This window comes from Plecotus auritus, assembly GCF_963455305.1.
Source record: "Plecotus auritus genome assembly, chromosome: 5".
Classification (NCBI taxonomy): domain Eukaryota; kingdom Metazoa; phylum Chordata; class Mammalia; order Chiroptera; family Vespertilionidae; genus Plecotus; species Plecotus auritus.
Window position 1 is genome coordinate 65,721,428 of NC_137776.1, and position 13,459 is coordinate 65,734,886.

The 13,459-nt window shown below is 41.4% G+C and overlaps 1 protein-coding gene across 1 annotated transcript in view; it reads left to right on the top strand.

Annotated features, from left to right (window-relative positions):
* Positions 1–13,459, top strand: part of NEB (nebulin) — a 198,051-nt gene that overhangs the window by 134,880 nt on the left and 49,712 nt on the right. The window contains exons 108-122 of the mRNA XM_080669929.1: positions 499–606; positions 3,040–3,153; positions 3,498–3,695; positions 4,055–4,159; positions 4,813–4,917; positions 5,837–5,944; positions 7,059–7,166; positions 8,539–8,646; positions 8,748–8,852; positions 8,954–9,058; positions 9,696–9,794; positions 10,114–10,224; positions 11,971–12,075; positions 12,752–12,856; positions 13,112–13,216. Of these exons, the coding sequence (XP_080526055.1) occupies positions 499–606; positions 3,040–3,153; positions 3,498–3,695; positions 4,055–4,159; positions 4,813–4,917; positions 5,837–5,944; positions 7,059–7,166; positions 8,539–8,646; positions 8,748–8,852; positions 8,954–9,058; positions 9,696–9,794; positions 10,114–10,224; positions 11,971–12,075; positions 12,752–12,856; positions 13,112–13,216 (1,689 nt within the window). The remainder of the gene's footprint in view (positions 1–498; positions 607–3,039; positions 3,154–3,497; positions 3,696–4,054; positions 4,160–4,812; positions 4,918–5,836; positions 5,945–7,058; positions 7,167–8,538; positions 8,647–8,747; positions 8,853–8,953; positions 9,059–9,695; positions 9,795–10,113; positions 10,225–11,970; positions 12,076–12,751; positions 12,857–13,111; positions 13,217–13,459) is intronic.

The window sequence follows — 13,459 nt, forward strand, 5'->3', positions numbered from 1 at the left end:
ATGAATAAAGCTGCTATATACATTTGCATATAGGTTTTTGTGTGTACATAGTTTTCATTTCTCCTGGATAAATAAATATGTAGGAGTGGAAACAAATGTATTTTGAGGTCCCACTAGCTACATAAAAGTAGGGGAGGGTAAACAAGTGTGTGTGTGTGTGTGTGTGTGTGTGTGTGTGTGTGTGTGTGTTTTTTAATGTTAGTGGTTTTCACCCTCCAGAAATTCTTAGACCTATGAGGAACGAATATGGCATCAAAAGCTATGGTAACTATCAAACTGTGATAGGTACTATGGTAGAGAACAAAATAATGGGCTACGAAATTACTATCATGGCATTAAACCAGTTACTCACTTAGGGGCACTTGGATCCTCCAGAGTGAGAAGATCTGGAGGTTGTTAGGGCGTGTCTGAGAAGGACAGAAACGGGGAAATCTGCTACTCAGAAGCTAACCAGAATGTGTTTTTCCATATTCACAAGAAGGTTTTTAACCCCCACAGAACCTGTACAAGGAGGCCTGGGAAAAGGTGAAAGCCACCAGCTACATCCTGCCTTCCAGCACCATGTCCCTGACACACGCCAAGAACCAGAAGGACCTGGCCAGCAATGTAAGTCAGTACAAGTGTGATAGCCTTGCCACCCACTCCCTGCCTGCCCCAGCTCACCACTCCTCGGATCTTTTTTGCTGAAACACATGTTGCCCAGAAGTATTCCCAGCACTTCCATAGGAGTGTGCCACCAGCAAATAATTCCAGGCGCTCAGCCATCACAGACACTGGGCACTTACTAGTATTTCTTCTTTTCAAGGGCCCTGAAGTCTAGAGAGAATCACAAACACCTGTATTAAGGAACAACTGTGGCCTTTTAGGCTGGTTGCCCGCAAATGACATAGGTGGATATACTGTTTCAGCCAGAAATGGGGATGGACAGAAGACATAATATGCCATACAGAATAGGCTTTCTTCCAATAGAATTATGTAAATTGTAGTACTAAAATAAACCAGTGAATGTTATAACTAACTGGTCATTACACCATTCTAGAATAAATGATTTAAAAAGTAAATAAATATCTTCATAACCATGAAATACAAAAAAATTTAAATCTTTTGAAATTCTACTTTTTTAAAGCACAACTTTTCTTAGGTATAGACATGATTGTAAAAAAAAAAATTCTAAATCACATGGGCTGTTTAAATATAGTATAAAGTCTTGTGACCTTTAACCCTTTATGCCTAAAATGTTCTTAAGTAAAACCTTTTATTATAAAATTTCCTTTAACCTTCATTGCAGTTCTAATAAACCCAGTTCTCTTTCAGGAACTTTACCTCTTTAGAAACTTTTTCCCCTTAATTGTGAACATTTTATGTAACATTTTAGACCAGTATTTTTCAAAACTTCTTTTTTATCAAGAACCACAGTGAGAAATTTTATATTTCAAGTCAACACACATTTTCTCTCTCTCACACACACACACACATACACACACACAAACACACACGCACCCACACACACCTAAAGTTTATGTGAGTTTCTTCTGGCATAAATGTTTACTGCTACACTAAAGACAATGCACTCTGATCATTTCAATTCTATTCTATTCATTTAAAATGCTAGTGACCTAGTAAGTTGATTCACTACCCTCTAATGGACCCAGAGATGCATAATTTTTTTAAAAAAAGCCTTTGTTATGTAATAATGAAATTAATTTCATTCTTACCTGGAAAAAAACTAATACAAATGATTTTTCCAAGCCCCAATTATTTGGGAGACAGCAAACAGACTAGCCCAAAGGAGCAAACTTTTCATTTTGGAAGGGAAGCTTTGTAGATAGTAGTTTAGAAAACTTAGCAGAGGCTTATTCATTCATTCATTCATTTATTTTTGTCATGGAAAAAGTTACAGAGGCAGGAGTCTTGGCAACTTGTTCTTGGAATAAGGTGGGACACTGAGAAATTAACCCATTAAAAGAAGGATTCCAACAGCAGGATTTTGTTTTTTTCTTAAAGGTGCCTTTGAATACTACCTTCTTTATAATTGAGGAATGGGTTAGCTGCGGGGACATGTGAACTAATGTTCTAAAAAATTCTGATGGGAATTTTGATTGGTTTCTAGTCAAGGAAGAGATTTGCGAGAATTCTAACACCAATACTCCTGTCTCCTGTTGTTGCACTGAGACGTGGGGTTCAGAGCTGTGAGAGAATTGCTGTTTGATCGTGTGCTAGGAGATATCTTAGTTTCTGTAAGGCCTTGCTTCCTAGTTCAGGAAATCATGCAGCATTAATTAATAGGCAATAAAACTTACAAACTAAAAGTTGGATTTTCTGTAGAAGTTGATTGCACTGTATATTTGGAAACCCTTGTACAAAGTGAAAGTCAAAGATTGTGTCTCTTAAGCATCAGGTTTGTCAATTATTAAAAACAAAGAAATTCCTGAACACATCTTTCCTCTCACTTATGATTAAGAAAAACAAAGCCACTATTACAAAAGAGCTTATTTTATATGTTTTTATTGATTTAAGAAAGAGGGAGGAAGGGAGAGGGAGAGAGAAAAACATCAATGAGAGAGAAGAAACATCCATCACCTGCCTCCTGCACTCCCCCTACTGGGCACTGAGCCCACAACCCAGGCATGTGCCCTGACTGGGAATCAAACTGGCGGCCTTTTGGTGCATGGGATGATGCTCAACCAGCTGAGCCACACGGGCCAGGACAAGAGGTTATTTTAAAATTACATACTCTTTTAAAAGAGTTCGTTGTAGCAGCAGTACTAGTATTGGCATAGAAGTATTACAAATAGTAACTACAATTGTATAGCTCTCTACAGTTTAGAAAGTACTTTCAGATCTAGTCTGAATTAAGCCTCAGGAAACCTGGGCAGGTATGACCATGCACAGATGAGGAAAGGGTCTTGCAGAAGTGGTAACCCCATGTTGGCTGGATCTCAGAGATGAGATCTTCCTATTCAGTCTCATGCTCTTATGACAATATGGATCCATTACTCTCCCAAACTATGTTTCTTTCTTTGTGCTTTATCTCTATAGATCAAATACCGGGAAGAATATGAAAAGTTCAAAGCTCTTTATACCTTACCAAGAAGTGTTGAAGATGACCCAAATACAGCGCGATGCCTCAGAGTTGGCAAATATAACATTGATGTAAGTAATCTCAAAGGCCTTACTTCGAACTGAAGCCAAGTAATAGAGTCGTCTATTGTAAATCAGAACCGTTTCTATTAAACAGTTCATATGGCTCTGATTGTGTATATATGAAAGAGCTAGGGGCTATTTCAGCCCAAGCTGCATCTCCAGCCCACACAAATCTGTAGAAAGTGTCAGAAAATTCCAGTCCTTGCCCTTCCCCCAACTGATTGCTATAAGCTGGTCACCGTGACTTCTCAGATGTGTAAGAAGTGTATAAGAAGGCATATTGGAAGATCATACATTGCCATGATTCTGAGCACAATTTCCTGTGTAAGTGGCATGTTGTTTTAACTTCACAGCGCCTGTACAAGTCCGTTTATGAAAAGAACAAGATGAAAATCAACATTGTGCCCGACATGGTAGAGATGGTTACTGCTAAGGATTCTCAGAAGAAAGTCAGTGAAATTGATTACCGCCTACACCTCCATGAGTGGATTTGCCACCCCGACTTGCAAGTCAACAGTCATGTCAGGAAAGTCACAGATCAGATCAGCGATGTAAGCCCATTGCTCATGAAGGCCCACCCTCCTGGCCCCTCATGCCCAGCCTAAAGAGAAGCATACTCACCTACTTCTCTACCTCAGCCTCCTCCCAGTATTGCTTTGCTGTACACCCAGCCTCCCCCTAACACTGCTTTCCTGTATACCCATGGGTCCCACTGGAACTCAGAGGTATCCCTGGAAGCAGGGTTCTGTGTGCCAATGTTTCCGTGGCCCCCTCGGCCTCACTGCATCATGCCTTTTGCTTCTCAGTCTACAAAACCAACCTCGGTCCAGAGGGTTCCCCTTGTCTTTGGAGTTAAAATTATGGTCAAATTTTATTTTGCCAATCCCCTTCATCTGTTTCAATTCTGTAGATTGTATACAAGGATGACCTCAACTGGTTGAAAGGCATTGGTTGCTATGTCTGGGACACTCCTGAAATTCTCCACGCCAAGCATGCTTATGATCTGCGCAATGATGTGAGTTTGTCTTGATTTTCTTGTTGTTGTTTTGTTTTTTTTTATGTGTTTTCTTCTTTTCATAGTCTAGTGTCAAGGTGAGAGTATGTAAACTAGGAACATTGTCACAGACCAGCTGTGTCTTAAGTGATGGTAAGGATGGCTGAGCTAGAGAAAGATGCTAAGCCATAGAAAGCAACCATTTCTCAGGAGTGCATATGGCATTCCTGTTCAAGCAGTTGAGCTATCCCATTGTTCTCTGGAGGAGAAGGTGCACGTGGCTCTTCTCTCTATCTTTTGGGCTATTTTGGATATATTAATGAGCACATAATTGTCATTTTAGGAAAATATAATTTGTTAGGAGTTTGTGATGCTATAGACGGGATCTATTGGCAAAGAGAGGATTTGCTAGGAAGATCAATACTGTATTCAAGATTTTTGTAAGAAAACAAATATTCCTAGAAGAGCAATTGTCAAAACACCTAGAAGTCCCATATGACCATAAGCATTGATTATGCTGACTGTCATAAACTTTAAACACAGCCTGGTCTAGTGAATAAATGCTGGTGAATATAAATGCCAGGAGTTAAAAAACAACCAAAACTGCTGTGAAAACCAGCAATTTCCGATATAATGAATGGTCTAACACAGGCTTATTTTCTTCCTCTCGGCAGATCAAGTACCAAGCTCATGTGAAGAAAACAAGGAATGACTACAAGTTGGTCATGGATACTCCAGTCTATGTCCAGGCTGTCCAAAGCGGGAAACAAATAAGTGACGTAAGTGCCCATCGGGGCTGTTATTGTGGCCAGTGATAAAGACAGGGGCTGCCATTCAAGCAGACGTGGTAAACACCACGCCTGGGCAGTGCCTGGCTTTTTCTCACTGGGGAAGGAAGTACTTAAGATTCTGCTCTTCACCGGAAACTAATAAAGAATAATATTGAACGTGAACTGTAGTTGAAAAATAAAAAAAGATTCTGCTCTTGTTTCCTAAAACCTAATGGGTTCAGGTAACTCCCTGGGGTGGGGTTGTAAGTGATCTAAGGCTATACAATGCTTGTTTTAAAGCTTCCAAAATTGCTTTTTGTATCCTTGTATCAAGAGCAGGTCTAGATCTTCTAATAAATTAGAGCAAGCTAATTAAGTAGAATGAGAAGGAAGAAGGCTCTGACGTTAGAGGTGTGGAAGGAGTCCAGCCTCTACTAATCAATGAGGCTTAGGAAAAGCACTTAGTCCTCCAGGTCTCAGCATCCTTATCCGTACAATGAGACAATGGATGAAAAGCACCCACTACGGTGCCTGCTATAGAGCAGGAACAACAAACACAAAGTTGCTTTTTTTTTTTTTAATTAACCCCACAGGTTAATAAATAAAACTATCCCACCAATGACTTAGAACATTGAGACCTATTATTTTTGAACTTGTAGTGCTAAAATGGCCACTCTTCCTCTTCAATGACTGAGCCAACTCTTCCACTTATTTCTCAGTCTGGGGCCACACCCTGGCTCTGATCTTATTGAACAAGGCACAGTCACATATCAGATAGAATTCTTCAGGCAAAGGGATGCAAGCTACCCTTCCTTTAAAAAAATAAAAAGAGAAAGAGAGAAAGAAACTTGGGTTTCCTTTTACATTGCTTCTTTCTAACAATGCTGCCAGAGTCTGAATCAGCGCACTCTGCTTCTCTCTGCACCAGGCTGTCTACCACTACGACTACGTGCACAGTGTCAGAGGCAAAGTGGCTCCAACTACAAAAACCGTGGATCTGGACCGGGCTCTTCACGCATACAAGCTCCAGAGTGAGGTGAGCTGTGAAAACTCTACAAAGTGCCTGGCAGGTGTCCTGGATGCCACTTACAAAGGCCGGGTCATTGGCCTCTGTTGAAGCACCTCAGCGTGGGCATCTTCTCAGCCTGACCTTGTACATTGTAAATGCTGTTCCATATTGTACATGCTGTTCCACTCACATGAGTTATGAAAAAACAAAAAACAGCGCATAGCCTGTCTTCCTTCTTGGCTGGCCAGCTCTTTCTAAGCATGCAATGGGCATTTTTGCAGCAATGTTTACAGGTTACAAAGAAGAGGGCCAATCTACTATTTCTGCTCTCAAAAAGCTTAAAACCAAGATGACAAAGACAAGGCATATGATCACAAAAGATTATTAACAATAAGAGATAAAGCTAGAAATTGCTGTTGAAACTCAGACAAGGAAAGAATGTGGACTCCACTCCACATGTAAGATCTCTATTCTGTGTTACCTGATGGTGCACCTTTGGTCTCAGCCTTCATTGCTACCCTCCTATGTTGACTGTTAGGAATAATTTGGTTTTTAATATTTTAAATACTGTTCTTATTCCTATAGTTCCTCTGAGAGACAGACTATTTAAGGTCACAGAAATTCCTTCCACCTTCTGCCAGGAATATGAGCATCCTGCTCGCTTCATAGTCTGACATTAATGCTGTGTTTAACGGCGGGGCGGGCGGCGGCGGAGTGGGGGAGTGAGAGATAGGATTCCAAAGATGTGCTTTATAACTATGACTGTCTTCAAGATTGGTGGCAACTTGAATATCACCTGAGAGTGTGGTGAAGAACAGAGGTGGCACTTGGTAGACTATTTTCTCTATTTAACCCTAATTCTTGCTAGTTACCAGGCAGTCAACTGGGCATATGTTAAGAAGCACAGAAGAATTAATTTCTATAAGTCTCTGCATTCATTGCTCTCTTTTTAAAAAAACAATAAGAGTAATTTGATTAATTGCCTCTTAGAGCTTATTTAATTTCTTTCTGAAATTAATTCAGTAAGCATAGTACTTTAAGTATCTAATTGAAAACCTAACATGAGCAGGAGGTGACTTGTTTAACTGAGATCAGTTATTAAATGTAGATGTCATTTAACCCGTTCTTCCTCATTCGGCAGAATCTGTACCGAGATGCGGGCAAGCGCTCCCTGCCTACCGGATACAGGCTTCCGGTCGACACTCCGCACTTCAAACACTCCAAGGACACCCAGTACATGAGCAGTTATGTGAGTGCTCTCCTCCTCATTGAGATGGGGTCTGAAGTGAGAGGGGGCACTAATATTCATGAATAGCCTGTTCTCATCCCCCCAGTCCCACCCTGAAGGTTCAACATGATACAATGATAGGAGCAGAGCAGGGGAGACAGCACATTTCCCTGCGGTGCTGTGAACTGGCTGGCTCCTTTAGGTCAGCAGTGTCTGCACAGCCCAGTACGTTAGCATAGGACTCCTGTGGGATTACATCTGTGCGATTCAGTTACCTTGGCTCTGGGCTCATGGCTGCCAGGATGCTTCTACTCCTGCTAGCCTTAGCACAGAGCATCCTCGACAATCCCAAGCCATGTACTGGAAATTTAAATCATACCGTCACTACTGATGTGTGGCAGTGGTATTGTCTTCCTTCTGCAGTGTGTCATTGAAAAAGATATAACAGCCCTAGCCAGTTTGGCTCAGTAGATAGGGCGTCAGCCTGCGGACTGAAGGGTCCTAGATTCAATTCCAGTCAAGGGCACATGCCCCGGTTGTGGGCTCAATTCCCTGTAGGGGGCATGCAAGAGGCAGCAGATCAATAATTCTCTCTCATCATTGATGTTTCTATCTCTTTCTCCCTCTCCCTTCCTCTCTGAAATCAATAAAAATATATTTAAGAAAAAGATATAACATCCCTGTATATTTCTGTGAATAGAAAGAACTTTTTGTCGGGCTGCTGGCGCTGGTACTTGCCTCACTATTTACCCTTTGTACCATTTCATAGAAAGCTCAGAGGGGTAGATAGCTTCTCACTACCTGTACCTTGCCCTGGAGTTAGCTCAGGCACCCACCTTCTCCACTTTTCAAAAGTGCCAGGTTGGGACTTCATACCATTTACCCAAAGGACAAGGCCTAGGTAAGTTGAATCTATCCCAGTGACTGGCCTTCAAACCAGACCCATAAATAAGCCATCAGCTGGAGAATAAGCTCTCCCTTCCAGGTTGCCATTCAGAGTTCTGTGTATCAAATCTGCTGGCCAGTGAGAATCCAATATCAATCTGTAAAACCATCCATCAATCTTTAGTCTCTTATTTTTTCTTTGCATTTCCTAATTTACTAGCCATATTGTGGCAAAAAATATAGGATTTTTTCATTTTGCATAACTGCATACAAACAGATTTCATCTAAGCAACCTTGAATTTTATTCCTTTCTGGATCTGGCTTTACTAGCCAACAAAATAATTTTCTAGACTCTGATTATTATTGAAATTTTGTCAATGACTTTTCCTTATACTTAATGCTTAGAGACTAATTTTCAAATACAAGTGACAGCTCTTTTCGATTTGAGAAATGTAACCCTGCTCTTCGTTTACCCATCAGTAATCTCATTCTGACTTTGCTTTTGCAGTTCAAGTACAAGGAAGTTTATGAACACCTCAAGGCAAATGGGTACACACTTGGCCCCAATGATGTTCCATTTGTCAATGTCCGGAGGGTCAACAATGTTACCAGTGAGGTACTGTGAATGTGAATTCTGTGGAGAAAATATTGATATTTGCTTATTGATCAGTAAGTATCCCACATTGACCACCTGAAATGGTGTTTCTTCCAATGTAGAGGCTGTATCGACAACTGTACCACAAACTCAAAGATAAGATCCACACAACCCCTGACACACCTGAACTCCGCCAAGTCAAGAAGACACAAGAGGCTGTCAGTGAGGTGTGTATTATTTTAGGAGAGAAGACAGGCCAGGGAACCCAGGGGTGACTTTCAGCCATTCAGTCACTAATATGTGTTTTTCTGGACACTTTTTTCTTTAGCTGATCTACAAATCAGACTTCTTCAAGATGCAGGGTCACATGATCTCACTGCCATACACACCCCAAGTGCTCCATTGCCGTTACGTGGGAGACATCACCAGTGACGTAAGCATCTCATAGGGTCTTTCTGGGAGACTGTTACAAAGAGGATGGCTTCCTTCAGTAGTGAAGCCGACCAGCGGTCTTTTCCTCTAAGTACCTCTCAACTGAATGTACAGCTTGGAGGTGAAATAGTGTGGAAGCAGGACCCCACATTTTACCAGCTTTGGAAACAGTAGCAAGAGGACCACTTGGGAAATGCAAGAATTGCTGGCTGCCATTCTTCATGCAACCCTGAATTATTACCAAGTCTTCACTCTCTAGGTGGCCTCTGTTTCAGCTCATGATTAGTATCTTTTCCTGCTCATCCCTGCTCCCACCCCCTTAAGCAACTTCCTGCTGCCATTTGTTTCTTTTTCTTCCGTGAATGTTTCCTTCTCCTAAAAGACCACTTTATTCCATCTAAGCCCCTCTCCCATCAATGCAGTCATAAAATAATAGCTGTGTTCTCAGATCAGGGTTAGAGATTTAAATTTCAAAATCTGTGATTTACTTGCGTGCAAACAAACTAAGAGTACAAGGTGGATGTGTTGAATCAAAATGAAAGATATATCAGTAAAAAAAAAAGCTTCACTACTCTGTCTTATTTATTCTTGATTTCTATTTGCTCCCGACCAGCTATATTTCTATTTTTGCCACACAGATTAAATACAAAGAGGACTTGCAGATCCTGAAGGGAATGGGCTGCTTCCTGATGGACACTCCTGACATGGTCCGTTCCCGGCATCTGAGGAAGCTCTGGGTGAGTGCCCGCCCATCTTCACAACACGTGGCTACCCCTACACGGCTTCAAGGAGCTGGGCAGAAAATCTTTGCCTACAGCTACTTTTAAGGGGAAATTTGACATTAACCCACTTGAGCAAGTCATGACCATGACTCCTAACAAGGTAATGAGCTTAGGTAGATGACAATTGTTTTGTCCCTGCCTGGGAAGGCCTCCAGGGCACATGGAGGCTCAGCTTGACTTGCACATATCAGCCATTTGAAAGACAATGTGTGACCACGACATGCAGTTCCTTGAATGACTCAACTTTTATTTTCGTTCTGTTTTTGGTTGTTAGTCTAATTACCTGTACACTGATAATGCAAGGAAGATGCGAGACAAATACAAAGTGGTACTTGACACTCCAGAATACAGAACAGTGCAAGAACTGAAGACACATCTGAGTGAGGTAAGGATGTGTTCCTTTAGTGAGCGTTTTTCAGGCAACTACAGGAGACAAAGATCTTCTTTCTGCCTTAATTACGGAGTCGCCACCACGTCTAAGAAAGTCAACAGATCTCACTTTGCCTCAGCTTACTTTTGTCCCCTTTTAATAAGATGAGGATATTGATATTTGCTCTACCTAGGACCAGGACTGCTGAGAGTTTACATGATTATATAGATTGGAAACTCCCTCCAGCTTACACTATTGCTGTAGTTTCCAAATGAATTTATTTCAAAAATTTCTCTTTAATTCCTGCTATCAGGAACCCTAATTGTGGTAGTGTCATTTGAAAAGTCTTCACTGGTGCCCTGCTCTGTTCCTGCTCAACAAATTCCAAACTACTTCAATGTATTTGAGTGCCCATCATTTTCATCTGTCCTCCTGGCACTGAGGGTCAACCCTTGACTTCGGTGAATAGCAGCCTGGGGAGGGCAGAACCACAGAAGGAAGCTGCTCCCCGAGGGAGAATGGTGGAATGGAAGGCAGAGGCGAATGCTCAGGAATGAAACTGCTCAGGGTTTCAGTTGCTACAGAGAAGCATTCTTGGATTTGGCAATTGTAAAGTTTTTTATAATCTTACTAGAGGCCTGATGCACGAAGATTTGTGCAAGAATGGGCTTTCCTTCCCCTGGCTGCCGGCACCGCCTTAGCTCCGGCCAGAGCCGCCTTTCCACCTTCCCATGCTGCCCAGAGGCCCGGAACGGCTGTGGCGGTGCGGCACACCTGCATCGTTGCATGGCAACAATGCAAGTGTCCCGCCCCCAGCCACTCAGAGCCTTTATATGCAAATTAACCCACCATCTTTGTTGGGTTAATTTTCATACTCACTCCTGATTGGCTGGTGGGCATTGAGAAGGTACGGTCAATTTGCATCTTTCTCTTTTATTAGTGTAGATTGAGAGTGATTTCATTGGAGTGATTAAGGGGAAGCTGACAGTTGCCTTGAGAAATTAAAAGAAAGAAAAAGAACATTGTGCTATGTAGAAAATTATGGATTTTACTTTAATGGTTTTCTTATAAAAGGCAAGAAGAGCCCTTGTCGCTTTTCTGACCTGATCACAGAATTTGTGTAGAGGATTAAAAAAAATGTTACAAGTTTGGAGCAAGGGAGTATGCGTTTAAAAAGAATCTCCTTTTTCTGCATGTTTTTTCTTTTGTCCCAATCGGGAACCTAAATCTGTTTTAATTGCACAGGCACATGGACAAAAAGTCATTTTGTATCTGACAAGTGTGGTACCTTTCTTTGTTTATTTGCTATTAACTGTTTGAGAAGGAAAAAAAACCACCAAACGCATAGTCTGCTTGGTTGTAAAAAAGAGGAACAAGGTCAGTGGTAGAGGCTGGAAAATGAAAGGAGAGACTTGACTCTGTTTGCAGATGAAGGGAGAGGGCTGGGAAAACTGGAGGGTTGAAGGTCAGGGAAGGGAAGGGATAATTGTTGGAACTGGGTCCTAGAAGGGACAGGTAAGAAGAAACCAGGATCACAGCAGGAGGCGTGAATCTTGGACAAGCTACAGAGTGTATTTTGATAAAAGAGGGAAAACAGTAAAGGAAGCCCAGGGAGGTAAATAAAATGTTGGTCTATTGGGAAGAAACTGAAATTGTTGCAGTGGGATGGCCCCTGCTTCTTCCATGAAGTAAATAATAAAGGCATCTGCAGAGAACATGTCCACAGAGCAGAAATGATGGTGATGACTGTTTTATGTCCAGCTGGTGTACAGAGCTAAAGGCAAGAAGCAGAAGTCAATCTTCACTTCAATTCCTGATACACCTGATCTTCTAAGAGCCAAGCGAGGGCAGAAGCTTCAGAGTCAGGTAAAGTTAATAAAGAAAGTTATTAAAGTTAATAAAGAAAGAGTCATAAACCTGCCACACTGGCATCACAGGAGGCGGTTATGTGTGTCTGACCACTCATGGTCAGTAGCAGCCTCTCACACTTGGTTGTCCTTGATGCAATTGCATGCCCATTAATTTCAAGAGGCAGTATTTGTCTGGTCCATCCTAACCATGGTTTGTTTTACATGAGCAGGTAAATGCCATGTCTTCTTTTCTGGTTCTATTCAACTTTTGTTATTGGATGAGTAGTCTGTGGACTCCAGGGAGTGAAAATAAATTGCTTGACTTATTCTGTAGGACCTATGTATTTTCCACAGACAAATGAAATTACAATTCATGCATTCAGGCAAAAATGGAAAAAAAATATGTTGAAGGCTCTGTCAGAATCCTCTTATTCTTCTATCTGCATTCTTTATTATATGGATTTAGATTAAACTGTACTCAGCAATAAGGTTATTAGACAACTGGAGTGCAAATATGTGTTTCCAGATGTGAGACATAAAGAAAAACAAATGAACAGAAACACATATAACAAACAAACAAAACAAAAAAAACAGGACGACAGGTGCACGCCTGCTGAATAGAGAAGACTAAATGCTAAATTTTAAAAAACGTTTTATCTCTATAACATCTGATACCTATTCTGATTATTTAGTATCTATATGTTGAACTTGCCACCAAAGAGAGACCCCATCATCACGCTGGAAACCAGACCACAGCCTTGAAGCATGCCAAAGACGTAAAGGACCTGGTCAGCGAGGTAAGCTGGGAATTTGGCACAGAGGCATTGGGCTAAAGAAAAAATGCTCGCTAAATCCTTCACCTGCTGCCTCTGATAGGAGAGCTCATGTCTATAAATGGTGCTCAGCAGCACCAAGAACAGGAGGTAAGGCCATTCTCCTAATGAGCACAATACACTGTGTCCCTAGGGTGGATCTGTGACATGGTTGCAGATTGTGAGGGATGAAAACACTTGAACTTAACTTTTTCTCTCTCTTCTATCTTTATTTCTTAGAACAAGTACAAGATTCAGTATGAAAAGATGAAGGACAAGTACACCCCAATTCCAGATACACCAGTCCTCATCAGAGCCAAGAAGGCTTACTGGAACGCCAGTGATGTATGTTTCCCTTCCTTCTTTCTTCTGATGTGGTAGGGACAGCGGAGGTTGAGGCATCTGAGAAACAGAAAAGATTATACTCATATTCATAGTTCAAGGTCCTGACCCACAAGCCGAGCAGGAAAAAAAGAAACACCACATCCAAAAACTTAAAAAAAAAATAGGCACAAACAATACCAGTTAGGCAATACCAGTAGTAGCTACAAGTAACGCAAAAAGCCTATAACTCTTCTCATTGCTCTT